At 49.3% G+C, this 14798-nt stretch overlaps 1 protein-coding gene across 1 annotated transcript in view; it reads right to left on the reverse strand.

The window, feature by feature from the left end:
• FAM168A (family with sequence similarity 168 member A) overlaps nt 1-14798 on the reverse strand; it is a 96407-nt gene that overhangs the window by 18733 nt on the left and 62876 nt on the right. The window contains exon 2 of the mRNA XM_086481597.1: nt 3695-3775. Within this exon, the coding sequence (XP_086337723.1) occupies nt 3695-3775 (81 nt within the window). The remainder of the gene's footprint in view (nt 1-3694; nt 3776-14798) is intronic.

A 14798-nucleotide genomic window follows, 5' to 3' on the forward strand; every position in this document is an offset into this window, starting at 1 on the left:
GGTCTGTCTATACAGCTGAAGGGAACCAAATCCTCCCAAAATGTGGCGATTGCCGCAGCTATTTAAAATGCTTGAAAACTTCCTGGTCTTTTGTCTTTCTTTCTTTTTAATCTGGAAAATTAAACTGAGCTGAAATAAAACCTTTCCAGGGGAACGTGTGGATTTCATCAAGATTTTGCGAAGAAAAGTATTTTGTTTGGATGGCAACGCAGCACTTCTGGGGGATGTTTCAATTTGGTTTCCAATAGGAACTCCAGCCTCCCAAGGATGGTGTTCGAGAGGTCCAAGAAGCAAGACAGACCCCCCCAAAAATTTCTCATCCTGCAGTGATTTGGTGCTGCCTCTCACTTGGGTGTCCCCTTGGCCATCTCCCCAGGCAGTGGCTGAGGACAACAGACATGTTAGAACGTCCAGGCCAATACGCAGGAACGCTGCTGTACTCACACCCCTGCCTGAGCAGGGAGGACGTTGCCAGCCTCTGGCAGGACAAGCTACTAATAAATTTGTGGGGGTTTTTTATGCTCTTTTCACTTTACTCTTTCAGTGTTGCATCCTTCAAGGGAATTTAAGGGTGGCCAGCACACATCTAGGGGAACAAAACTTGTTTCATTTTACTCGTTAAGATTTTCAGTGGGCAGAAATGCAGTCAAAGACCCTACCAGAAGCACATAAAAGCCAAACAAAACCCTTACAGACTCATCTGCGGTAAACAGCTTTATTTAATAACCTTGCAAAATAACAGTGAATTTAAACTGTGATACGGAGAAGCCAGCACCAACTGCTTCATCCGCCTCGGAAAACTCCCGAGCCCGGGGATCCACTGATTTTATGACAACCAGGAGACTGAAAACTTGGCAATTCAGAGGAGAAAGGGTTTTTTTGGCCCCAAAGTCCAGCTCTGTGTTCGTTACACAAGCATCTATTTCACTCCGATGACGACTGAACGCTTAGCTGAAAAGACGGCTTTATTCAGAATTTTTTCAATCCCGCAGCTCTTTTGAGCTGAAGCACTCAGCATAAACATCTCAGCCAACTGAAAAGACATGAAGTCAAAACGAAGGGCGAGATATTACTTTTCATCTCCACTGTATGCTTGGAAATGGGTGAGCAAGAGACTTTTTCAGGCCTTTTTCATAAAAAAAAAAAAACATGAAAAAAGGGCCAGTCCTGATTTCAGAAAGGCTTCTCCAATCACAGCTCAGACACTGCCAATTCTGGCATTTGACCTGCGCGACCATATCCCTTAACGAAAATGTTCTGATAACACACCACAGCCTGAAAACCTCACCGCTAATAAATAACGTTCTGACCACAGAAGGGTTTGGGTTGGACCAAACCATCTAGTCCAACCCTTTGCCATGGGCAGGGACACCTTCCACCAGACCAGGTTGCTCCAAGCCCCGTCCAACCTGAACGTGAACACTTCCAATGATGGGGCATCCACAGCTTCTCTGGGCAACAAGATCTCAAGACTGATATTAAACAGGAGATCTCCTTTTCTAATGCTACCTTTCACTTAATTCACCCTGGGTAAGAGCTACATTTTGAAACTGCTACTTAGCCCTTGGGTTTCTACCACCCTTCGTCAGGCCAAGAGGCTCACATCCGCCAGGAAATTTGGCTGAAAGCAGACAACCGGGCTTTAAAAACTCAAGGGCTGGTTTCAGGAGAGTACTTAAATGTAGGTTTGACTTCAGTCAAATTATTTCCTGAGCGGGGGCCTAAGAGAAGTCTTCAAAAAAAGAAAAAGCTTTCTACAAAGGTTTCCAAGTTTGGACTCAAAAGCACAAAAAAGCAAGTGATTGATTTAGCAGAGCAACTCAAATACTCCTCATTAAGCACAGAACCTCATTAGTCCATGCTGTGGTGAAGGCAACTCCTCGTGGACGGGTGGGAATTACTCCATGACTCCTGTTTCAGAGTAACTTCTCCGATGTAAAACCAGTGGCAGCCCCACATCTTCTGGAACAAGAAGTGTCCTTGCTGGAAGTTATTTGACAGCAGCTCCCGTGATTAATTTACATTCTGTCCTAATCTACATGAATCACTGGCAGCCCTTGGCTATGAGCAGTTCCTCCCTCTCCCCACCTCATGTAGACAAGGTGTTCAACCTCAAAGTGAGAGGGCATGACTGCGTTTGGATTCATGCCACCCACAGGCTGCCCTCCAGCTCTCTCCAGCCAGGTGGGAAGGTCCTGGGCAGGTTGTGTCCTCCTCCATCCAGACCTTTTTCTGCATCCACAGAGCAACAGAACCAGAGCCGTGTGCTGGGCACGTATTTGGCCAAGAGACGACAGTGGAAACCAGGGAGGTGCGGAGAGATGGTGCTCAACAGCAGGGAAGGGAAGGAGCGCGGCAATCTAGTCACGGGTTTTTGTCAAAAGAAGTCATGACTAACGGAGGAATTCAAACGAGAAATGGCTTTGTGGGGAAGCCTCCTTCCAGTGAATGGAGCAGAAGGAACAAGGGAGAAGCTTGCTTGGAAAGGTAGGAGGTGAAGGTGACAGACGTTGTTGGCTGAGCCAGAAGAGCAGAAAGGCTCTGGACACCAAGAATGAACGGAGTGGGTGTTGTTTCTGTAGATAAAGCCAAGTAGCCTGTGCTAGACCCGAGCAAGAGGGAGGCAAAGAGGGAGATGAAACAGGGAAATCATTTTTGTACCAGCTCTCCAGAGGGATGGAGGAGAATTTTGCAAGGTTGGAGATGGCAACGACAGCAGGGCTCCAGGGTAGGGGCTGGGCTATGGGGGATGAACGCATCACCCATCAGCCTGGCTGGCAGGATGGTTCAGAGGAGCTGCAAAGGAGGATGCAAAAGAGCATGAGTCTGGTGTGAAAAATGAAGCCCTTCCTGAAAAATGAAGACCTTGTGCCTCCAAGTAAAGTTTCCCAGAGTTAGACAGGGAGTAATGGAGAAGGGAATAAAGGACAGAGCCTGGCCAGGCTTCCGTGGAAAGCTGGAAGCAGCAGATGACAAACACGTCCCAATGGACACATTGCAGCAGAGGTAGAAAACAACTGGCCAAACTGGGAAAGCCAAGGGAAAACAAGATTTTATGGAGAAGAGTGCGGCTGCTGCTGTTAAAGATAACCAGCACGCCAAGGCTATGGCAGAAGAGCTCCTGAGTTTGGCCAGGAAGAGCTTGCTGCATCTTTGGAAGAGCCCTTTCAAGGTGGTGTGAAGGGCAGGAGCCAGGCAGAAGAAGACACTAGGACAGACCCAGAGTCCGTTAGTGCCACGGGAAAGCGGGAGAGAACAAAGACTCGGCGTGGGAGATCCAGATACCAAACAAGGACGCGGTTGGGGACATTTCTGCAGCTACGACATGGAAGGAGGATGGAAGGACAAGCAGGGGGAAGGGGAAGGCAACCTTGGGGAGACAGCATGAGCTATTCAGAAAACATTAAAAGCCACCAATGCCCAGGTACCACAGCGATGAGCAGGGTAAAATTCCTAGGATTAGTATCAAGACGTAATTCACGGCTTAAAAGTACTTTGCAACACAAATATTCCCGATGGAGGGCATTAATGGCAGCGTTAGGGAGGGGAGAGCTTAATACAGGCCCCTTCCCTGGAGAGTATCTGCTGACAAGGACACAGAAACTGTCGAGTTTTGTACACCCAGCAGCAAAAGGTAAATCCTGCTGCCTGCTTCAGCACGCCTGATCTCATCTCCATCCACACAGATTGTTACCTGGGGCGTAGCCGGGGCTGCTGGTTGGATACATGTTTGGGTTGTAGGCTGGGGCAGCAGTGGGATAGCCCGTCGGATAACCTGCAACGAGAAGGAAAAAAGAGAAATTACACTTTTGGCAACAGGGAGAGGGAAGAGGGCAGGATTTCCTGTGCAGCCTGCTGCGGGTGAACGTGCTTGAGCAGGGGGTTGGACTGGATGATCTCCAGAGGTCCCTTCCAACCCCCACCGCTCTGTGATGCTGTGATCCCTGGGAAGCAATAAACAACCTGTGTGAGCAAAGAGGCCATCAGCACAGCCGAGAGATAAAGCAGAGACGTATTCTCAGTTGGCCAGGGTACAGGAAGGGCTATGAATGTGCTCTACAGACTTACACGTGACATCATCAATATTTCATCCTTATTCCTCTAGGAAATGAGGACAATAACCAGAATGCAGGAACGCTCAACGTGCTCTGAAGAAAGCTACACACACCGAATGCAGAACTCGGCTACAAAACCCACCAGCACTGCTATATTTGAAAAGTTTCCCTTGGCTGCTGGCAGCCGTGGTAGCTTGACCATCGCAGCGCTCCGCATCCCAACAGTGCCCAGCCCCAAGTCCTCGGTGCTCAGCACCTCCATGAACCGCACCTTCTCGCTAAAGGGAAGGTAGAGAGGTTGCGTGAAAACATGCCAGCCCTTATATTCACTCATGGCTGCACATCTGCCGTCCCTGGGAGGGACTCGATTACCTGCCAGGCCACCTGGAAGGAACACGCACGGCAGCTCGTACCCTTTGAAGCCGCACGGGGTTTTAAATGGGCACTTTAGAAAAGGTTGCGGAGCGTCTTCAGTTTTCATCATCTTCACCGCGACCGGTCACAGGGAGTTCAGAGGAAACCATCCAGGCAGGCAGCTCCGTGGGGGGCTTGGCAATCACTGCACGCCGCAGCCCCACGTCCCGGCGTGCACCCGCACAGGGCGCGGACGTCTCGCACCAAGCTCCTACGTCGTCAGAAGTTCTTGTCCTCCATGAAGACCACAGGCAACACCCTCCGTGCCTCCGTCTGCTCCATTTTGCTTTTGTCTATGGCCCTACCTCCATATCTTGGAAGTCTTCCTGGCTGAAAACGGTAACACTCCAATAACTCCATCCCTTCCGACGTGCCCCTGCGTAAATCCTCCCGACAGCCCGAACGGGACGTATTAACCTTCCTCGGCTGGCGGAGAGTTTGTCTTCGCTGTGCTGAGCCACCGTGGCCGCTGCCCCCCTTTATCTGTGCCTCTCGTTGGCCATCGTCCCAGAGCAGAGCCACCCCAGCGGCAGGCAAAATGACCCTTGGAGAGTCTTTCCAACGCCAAGCTCCGCTGACGCTGTCTGCTGGGTGCCAGCAAAGGCTGGAAAGAGGCAATTAGCAGCCGATTCGCACCCCATCTTTTTTTTCTTTTTTTTTTTTTTTGCTTTATTAAATCAAAGCAAGCGTGAGTCTTTCCTCCCCCTTGCTCAGCACCGAGACAAACACTTCGCAACCTTTCCCTCCCAGGCCCCAAAGCTCGCTGCTCTTCCACCGCGGATTTCGAAAACCTGGCGCTCGGACACAGCTGACTACTGCGGCAAAATTTTGAGGTTCATTTCAATAAATCTAATTCAACAATCATGACCACTGTACTGGAATAAATGACTGCATGTTCTACCCTCTCATTTTCATCAGCGATATATTTGGCTTCTAAATCAGGTTAATTAAAAATTGCTGTAGTTAATGTTGGATAAGCAGCAGTTCAACAGATTTTTTTTTTATTATTTATTTATTCAGGCTACATAAAACCACGTTGTCATCACACTCAGGAACATATACAGCCTTTTAGCAATCAAGAAGCTCCTCGGAAAGTTATTTGCAGATCCCGTGATTGCAAGCAGAACATTAATGACGAAGACCTTAAATCAGAAATATCCCTGCCTACTCTCCGCTTCATTAGAAGTTAAAAATTGCTTTTCCAGTACATTCATCGCTCCAGGGTCCTCCCGTTGCCTGCTCAAGCTTGATGATCCCGCTTTGCCTCCTGACCAGTCTGGCTAGGGGTGTTAAACCAACTCCAGCTCAATTCTGGACCACACCAAGTACATTTTCCCTACAATTCTCTCAACCGTGTTTCTACACGGGATTTCACCTCCTCATCAGACAGTTTAGTAGCCGATGGCTCTGTGTGCATGCCACGGTGTTGGGAAGTCTCTTGCTCATCAACTAGGGATGGGATCAAGATGATAGCCTCTTGGGGCACCAAGAGGTTCTTCTGGTCTTTGCTGCCGGTTAATCCCCCCAAGTAAGTCCTGGATCCCATGAAGTGCTGCAGTAGCGCTTAATAATAGCCCTTAACTAATAGTCCCGAAGTCAACAACCATGACAAATTTAGTCCTGTGTGCCTACACGCAGCAAATGTTTCATCCGTGCCCTCTGAGATCTCACCAGCACTCACACACACATTCAAATTCAGCAAAAAAAAAACCCTTCTCTTTTCCTCAGACCAAAATTTTCAACATTAGGTTTATACGTCAAAAACCAGCCTGAAATAAATCAGACGACTTTCAGACCGCAGGAAAACTGTGGCTTTGGGCAAGCTTTTCCGTCTAGCCAACTATTGAAAGACTTCACAGTTATTTCAGGCAGACAGAGACAACTGCCTATTTAGGTCTCCTTTCTCTTTTTTTTTGGGGTTTAACTTCTGCTTGGTAGGACAGCATCTTGCTTACCGTGGTATCTTTTGTAGTTCTGAAAGAAAGGTATGGCCATTTTCAGAGTAATCTCATTTCAGATAAATACCGTTTCTATCAAGGAAGCCTTAATAGCTTCGGATGCGAAAAGATGCAGCCAGCCCTGCTCTGCTCTGTCGTCCACTCTGATCTCATAAACTTTGGTAAGTGCTGACCTCCAGCAAGAAAACTTGTCCTCTCTATTTTAAGGGGAAACAGAGATGGGAAAGGTGCAGGAAAATGACTGTGGTTCGCTCCTGTTTTGGACATCCTGAAAGGTAAGAAAGTGGCAGAATCTGGGGCAATTTGTGCCGCCAGGGGAAACACGCTTGAAAATTCCCAGCGCTCAAAACATACATGAGACATTTTTATACCTTAGTGGGTTTTGAGCCGTTCAGATTTAGGTTTGTCGGATCTTTTTCATCCCCCAAATGACCACAAACAAGCTTCCCCAGTAAGCAAAACCTGCAATCCCCATGATGGTCCCAATGTCTTGCATCCCCTGGGGGATAAGGATCAAAGCCCGTATCCAACGACCAGGGATGAGCTCAGGAGAGGCGGCAGCACCAAAGCATCCAACACCCTGCTCTGATTTTCCCCCTGGATACCCTAAGAGACCTCCTGTAAATCCCTGGTCCCGCTGACCCTGCTCCCCTCCTGCCACATCTGTCTTGCCTCTTCACCTTGAATCAAAAAATAACAGCCAGTGGGCCAAACCCCCTTGTTTTACATTGAGCACTGCTAATCTTCAGGGGCTTCCTGCTGGAGACGTGAAAATGTCAGGGACAGAAAGAAAATCTCCTTTGCTTTCTGCTTGTACAGATCTGCACACGATGGGACCCTGCTTCTGCTGGGGCTGGGGGCCTTATAACAGCGACGATGCAGAAAGGAAAGAAAATGAGATGAAAACGTATCGAACAAAATTGATTAGATTCCTCACAGGAGAACCCAAAAGTTGTTGCCTTGCTTTATTTTAATTTAATATCATCTCCGCAGTCCACAGGAGTAGGAAAGCCAGCGCTCATCGAATGTTCTCCCCCAGGGGAACACAGAGCACTCCAGCCCTGAGAAGCCCGGACTGAACTGCTGTAAGAACGACGACGCAGTAACCGGCTGTGCAAAGCGAAGAGCACACGGGGCTGCACCAAGTAGGCATTTTAAAGCCGCCTTTAATTTTTCATGTACTTCTAAATGTTGGTATTCCATCATTCCCAGCTCTGCTCACCCCTGTCCTCTTCGGTGCAAGGCTGCTTTTGAGTCACGGCTTTTAGGCTACGCGCCCCAGCTACCTGCCCCCTCTTTTTAACACGCACACCTTTAGGAGATGCACTAGCAAGGGAGTTCCTGAAATAAATTTAAAAAGAGCGGCTTACAGAGCCTTCAAATGCGTTTAACCACCAGCTTTGCTTAGCCTAGGCTCCTTCTGATATACTCGGAACACCCATAATAAAGCAGCTCCCTTATATTTCCAGCTCTCTCTATATATTTTACTGCCTAGATGCCAGACAGTTGCGTGTGTAACTGTGTACCCAAGCTCACCGCAGACCTCTTCTGCACGAAATGGTTGGATGGGGCATTCAAGACAGCTCTTTCCACCCTGGCAGCCTCCTGGGCTAGCTTATTGCTGGTCCCGAGGTCCCCAGCTCCTACGCGGCTGCTGTGGTTAGTCTGTACATCAGGACAGCAGAAATGCTGAATTACTGGGGAGAAATGAGAGGGGAGGAGAAAAAACCCGAAGATGTCAACAGGCAAAGGGCTGCCCTTGGAGGAAAGGCTAGCAGAAGGGTGGGGAGGACTAAAGAATTGAATAATAATTCATATTATTAATATGAATAATAGGGGAGGGGTTAATTTGGGCTCGTTCAAGGATTAGATGTGTTATTCCCTTCCACTCACTTCGGCATTTGAAATTCAGGGCACTCGTACCCAGCCCCAGGTGCAAACCAGCTCCAGGTCATCCTTCCTACAAGCCACTGGAAAAAAGCTTGTGACACCCTGAGGTCGGCACCGCCAGGCTCCAGAGGACCATGCATGAGGGACAAAGGTGCTGGAGGCTTGGCCAGTCTTTCCCACCAGCCATGAAATGGCTCAGCTGGTACTCAGTTGCACTCACGCCCGCCCCAAGCCCTTACCTCAACTATCTGGGCACTACAGGAGACACTCACAGCAAGTTGTAGAGGGGAGCACCCAATTCAAAGGTCTTCTCCCCATTTTTCTGCTTCCTCTCAAGAAGACTTCAGCCTCAATGATCTATAAGGTCCCTCCCAACCCAACCCAGCCTATGATTCTATGATCTACTGCCCAAGCGACCATCCTTGCTGTAAATGACCAACCTCCATCCACAGAATCATGGAATCGCAGAAGGTTTGGGTTGGAAGGGACCTTTAAAGGTCATCTTGTCCAACCTCCCTGCAATAAGCAGGCACATCTTCAACTAGACCAGGTTGCTCCAACCTCACCTTGAACCTTGCCAGGGAGGGGGCGGCCACAGCTTCTCTGGGCAACCTGTGCCAGTGTCTCACCACCCTCAGCATAAGAAATTTCTTCCTCATGTTCTATCTAAATCAACCTTCCTTCAGTTTAAAACCACTGTCGTTTGCCCCATCACTGCAGGCCTTGGTAACAAACCTCTCTCCATCTTTCTTAAAAGCCCCTTGATATATTAAAAGGCCGCTCTAAGGTCTCCCCGGCCCCTTCTCTCCTCCAGGCTGAACACCCCCAACTCTCAGCCTGTCCTCACAGGGAGCTGCTCCAGCCCCTGAGCATCTTCGTGGCCTCCTCTGGACCCGCTCCAGCAGGTCCGTGTCTGTCTTGTGCTGGTGCCCCCAGAGCTGGACGCAGCCCTGCAGGGGGGTCTCACCAGAGCGGAGCAGAGAGGCAGGATCCCCTCCCTCGCCCTGCTGCCCACGCTGCTCTGGGTGCAGCCCAGGAGGCCGTTGGCTTTCTGGGCTGCCAGCGCACGTTGCTGCCTCATGTCCAGCTTTTCACCCACCAGCACCCCCAAGTCCTTCATACTTTATCACCCAGCCTGTATTGGTACTGGGGACTGCCCTGGCTCAGGTGCAGGACCTTGCACTTGGTCTTGTTGAACTTCAAGAGGTCCACCTAGGGGCACTCCTCAAGCCCATCTTGGTCCTTCTGGATGGCATCACTTCCCTCTAGCAGATCACTCCAGTCTGGATTTGAAAAAACTGAGCGAATTCACAAAAACACAAAACTGCAGATGCATTTTCATGATACCCTTTGACAGCGAAGAACCTCCTTAGGCTGCCAGCCTGTCTCCATAAGCTTTAGGTCCAATCCTGCAGCTTCAGAGACACCAACATGTGGTACCAAGCAGAGATTTGGCCACACTTCCCCCCCAATTTCATTAACGTTTCTAATTGTGTCATCTACCGTGCGTATTTCTTACACCCATCCAACACAGCCTTCTGAAGGCACACTATAAACCTCAATGTATCATAAGATTCACGCCCTCCTGTCCTCCTGTTTCTGGATTTGTGCTCTCCTCCACGTACAAATGTGACAAAAGCCACATCCAAGAGACAGTGGGGTGCTCAGGAACCACGGTGGACTTCAGGGACCTTCCCTGGGGCTCTGCCACTCATTTCTTCCCTCCAGCCCTGCTGAAATGGAGACACGACCCTGTTGTCTGCACAGACCTTAAAAAATGGAGCAGACAGAGCACTCGAGAATACTTAGAAAAGGAATAAATACGGTGATCTGAACCTGTTATGCTGACCCAGTCTGGTTACCACATACCCAAGTCCTTCTCAAAAGGAGCCCGCCGGTTTTGAGCAGCCCAAACTCAACATGTGCACCCAGGGTGTGGCATCTGCCAGCAGCATCCACCATAACCCGTTCGCCCACCATTTCACACATCACGTAAGGGTGAGCTTCCAGCTTCAGACCACAAACAAAATCATCAGGAGCATCTAAATAACACACCAGCCAACGCAGCGCTGGAAAACCACAAGCGCTGGGTCTCTGCAGGACGTCGGCACTCTTGAAACCCCTGAAAAAGAATTTGCCTCTCGCCCAGCCCAGGTGTTTCAGCCTCCCACCAGTGAATGAATTGTCACCACACTGATGTCCAAAATGGGCCATTTAATTTTTCGAGAAGAGTTTCCGCTGGCCATTATCTGATTAGGGCTTCGATTGCCACAAGCAGCCTGAATTAATTTACGAGACAAATCGTTCTCCTTCATTGTTTTTCCTAGCAGGTCTCGAGCAGTGACACGCTCCCAATAGTGGCTGAACCACAAGCATTTTTACAGGGACAGATAATAAAGTCCCTTATCTGAGTGCAGGACAAGGCACTACAAAACCACACTTCAACTCATTGAACCTCTCCAGCATGGACTCGAGCTCACCGTTGCTCAGATACTCGTGGCACTATCTCGAGAGCTCATTAACTACCAACAGACTAAAAAGTTGGGCAGCCACAAAACTGTCCATATTTGTCGTTCATCGCTCCGAGGCGGATAAATTCAAGGCACCATTTTTCTGATTCTCTCATTTAAACCCCTAAAACACTGTGTGCCAGCTTGTCCCTGCTAAGCGACAGCTCTGAAGCTGCAAAAGGTCTACGAACATTTTACCTTTACAATCATCTCTTCAGGTCAGCCGTGTGAAGCCGATGTATTGTGCAGGCGAAAATTTGAAGCCCATCCACCATTTCTCATTCTTTATTGCTTAGACCTCAGAAACTCTTCAAAAATAGTATTTATGAGTATCTCCTCAGGACAGAAACATGGGAAACTCCGTGTCTTCAACTTCACGCTGCTGTAAATCCTTTCCCTTTAGACTGACTGGAAATGTGTTCTTGCAAAAAGTCACATTCTGGGACATGAACGTGGAAATTCTGTACCTGAGGAATTACCCCAGAGCTGAGAAATTAGAGCAGACACCACGCAGGCTTCCTGGCCTAGCTCTGCCCAAGCCTCCACCAGCCAGACTTGCAGCAACGTTCCTGAACGTTGATTGCTCGTAGCAATGACACCAGAAAGAACGTGCCTAATTATGAGGTGACCGGGGGGCACAGAGAAAACAGCTGAGAAGGACGTCTGGGAGCTAATTCTGCGTTGGAAACCAAGCCTCCAGAGACGAAGAGCTACGAAGAGGAAACGCCTTGCAGCAGAGGTTTAAACAAGCCTCGCTCTTCCACGGCACGAGCCTTTCTCCATCCAGAAGGATGTCTTTGCAGCCCGCTTTGCTCCTCACACAGCTGCAGAGCTCGGGGCTTGAGCCATGCACCCCCCCCCTGCCTTTTGGGGAGCCGTCCCCCAGGGCACATCCCTGGGTGCATGGGAGGTGCCTCTGAGTGGCTTCTCACACGGACCTTTCCTGTTCAATGGGAACTATCTAAACCATCACTTACTTAAATCAAAGATTAATTGCTCCAGATTCATCCCACCTAAATTAGTGCAGAACTGCCCTGACACAACACAGTTGCCCACTTGACACGCAGCAGGTACTCCTGCCCCATCACCCTGCCCCAGCCGGCCTGTTCACCCCCTCGCACAAACCACGACCCAACGCTGTCAGGCTGCTCTTTTATGGGTCCAGCTGCCTTGGGGGGCACGGGGCTGCACCAAGGGCGACAGAGAGCAACGCTTCCGAGACCAAGCACTTGATTTACCAGCCAGGAGCCCTTTGTCACAAGTGACTTACAGACTAAGGGCTCTCAGGGTGCTAGAGGTATGATTCAACGACTGCACGTTAGATCGTCAGTGTGTTTTAAGATGTTACCATCCTTCAGCTGGAACTCGGGTCAAACTCGGTACTAAAACACCAAGACACATCTCCTCCGTTAGATCTCACTTATCCCCAGTTTAATTTGCCCTCGTGCATTTTAAAAGGCAAATCTGATGTACTGAAACTCCTTTTATAGCTCAAAACGTCCCCGATTCGCAGAGTTTTCCAAATCAAAGGTAACTCCAGAAGCAGTGTCCCACTCAGGAGGACAGAGCTGAAACCCTCCTAAACTGATTCCTATTTTGGTTTATGCTTAACATTTAAAATCATATGAATCTGAGTGAAACCTCTTTTGCCAGCTCACAAATGCAACTACAGCAGGACGGATGGCATAACCTTTTCTTTCTCCCCTAATCATCCAGAACCATTTAACAGTTGAACCGAGCACAGCAACCGCACACACTTCCACGTGAAGTCCTGCCCAAGCCTCTCCAGCGCGCTGCACCTCGGGCATTACGCAGGACGAGCCTCCACATCTGCAAATGCATCTCGACGCTGCGGGGAGCCCAGAGGCTGAGCCCGGATTCATTTGACACTGCTCGGCCCACATTACCACCGGTGTGCCACCGCTCACTTGCCACGGAACTATTGCAGCCCACTCATGCTAAATGGATGTAAAAATAGAGGAAAAGCTGAAAGCAAGGGTGGAACCGTTCTGAAGAGCAAGTTAATGGATGGCTGAGAATCCAGCAGTTCTGAAGTCTCTGAGGGTAATAAATACATTCATTCCCATGAAAAAGGGCCACCCCCTTATTACTGCTTCAAGCCTCATCAGCCCAAGACTAGAGCAGTCAAACGAACACGTATTCACCAGACACAGCAACTGTTTTTAAAAAAAAGAAGATCTGACAACCTGCTCGCTTTCCTGGAGTTGGTTCTTTTTTCACCTGAATATAAGCAGCGACTTATTTCTTGCTCCTTGCCCGCGGCCACGCCAAACCAACCGTCACGCGGACGGTAAAGGCACCCACAGCATCACTGGTGCTGCTGGTTCCCAGTTTTGAACACTGATGTCCGTACAGACCAGGAGTTGCTGGGACTCGGGCTGAGACTCTGCACTGGACACGTTCCTGCAGAGCTGGAACTCTCTGTCTCACACTCGCTGCTGTTGAGACTGTAAGTCAGCGCTGCCATCCGAGCCTATGAAAAGTAACGACCTTTCATTAAATGGGGTAATTTGTGGTATCTGCTGTTCAAGGGTCGCCCTTGTGCACTCGGGCTGGTGAGAGGCCTCGTGATGAGCTGCAGACAGACAGCCAAGCCCCCCCCAGCCTGCAGAGGGGCGGCGGTGGCGGAGGATCCGCGGGCTTACGCTGAAGGCAGCGGGGCTGCGGCTGGAGTCGGGTACGTCCTTCCCATCCCACAACGTGCTTCGTGCCATCTCTCTGCCCGAGGCATTCACAGCAATCAGAACGGTTTGGGTTGGAGGGGACCTTCACAGACCACCTAGTCCAACCCCCTGCCCTGGGCAGGGACACCTCCCACCAGACCAGGTTGCTCCCAGCCCCATCCAGCCTGGCCTTGAGCCCTGCCAGGGAGGGGGCAGCCACAGCTGCTCTGGGCAGCCTGGGCCAGGGTCTCACCACCCTCAGCACAGAAAATTTCCTTGCCTTCATTTTCTCTTGCTCAGATAAAACTTGCTTTCAGACCATTTTTTAAGGTCCAGTATAGTTGCAAGGTGGTGGCCTAAAGACATGATTCCCACTTCCATTTTTATTTCAGTCCCATCCCAGTTTGAATTCCCACCTACATCCCAAAGAAACCTCCCAGGCCTTATGGCAGCTGTCTGCGTTCAGGATGCATTTGTATGAGCCAAACTCATCTTGAAAACTAGGAGCAACTGTCCAAAAATATTAGTGAGATAGTTTGATTATTTAAGGCACATACTATAAATAAACCATAGTGACAGAACTTGACAGACTGTCAATCAATATAACTTCTGGCCGAGAGACATATGTCATATCCTTTCCTACGCTGAGATAAGTCTCTATGGGAAAGAAGTTCCAGAAAATCATTTAAGGCACGCAATATTAATGCTCCCTGCAATTATTTACCTCATTCTGTATTTGACTAATCCAAAGCAAGATATGAACAGCCTCTAATGATAAAACAAAATTGTTTGTTGTTCCAAAGAAAGCATAAGCCCTAGATAAAGAAGCCATTTCAGTTTTTTCTTAAAACACTGAACTGTGGCTCCACCTTATCCGATAACGTTCCCTAGGGAAATATTTAGCTGGAAGGATTAAAATAAGTTCTGATAGCAGAAGACTGCTAAACTTGAAGAAGACCAAGTGGTATTCCTCTTATTCTCCCTAAGATAAACCCTGAAGAATAATGATTTTCATTCTTCCTCAAAGGAATCCCAGCCGTGGTAAAAACCAGCTAAAGCCAGACATCCACACCAGTGCTGGGTAACCACTAACAGGCCTGTCCAGAGCCAAGCAGAACAGACCAGCGAGGCCAGGGCTTGCTGGGAGAGGACAGATCTTTTATTAGAGATGCTGACATAACTGCAAAACCCCAGCAACTTCTTCAGGAGTCCACCTGCAGCTCTCCCTTAGGAGAACTTGTCACCAGTTAGTGTTTCTTTGGAAGACCAGGCAGTGCAGGAAAAGCG

This window comes from Leptosomus discolor, chromosome 1 (genome assembly GCF_034619465.1).
Source record: "Leptosomus discolor isolate bLepDis1 chromosome 1, bLepDis1.hap2, whole genome shotgun sequence".
Lineage (NCBI taxonomy): Eukaryota > Metazoa > Chordata > Aves > Leptosomiformes > Leptosomidae > Leptosomus > Leptosomus discolor.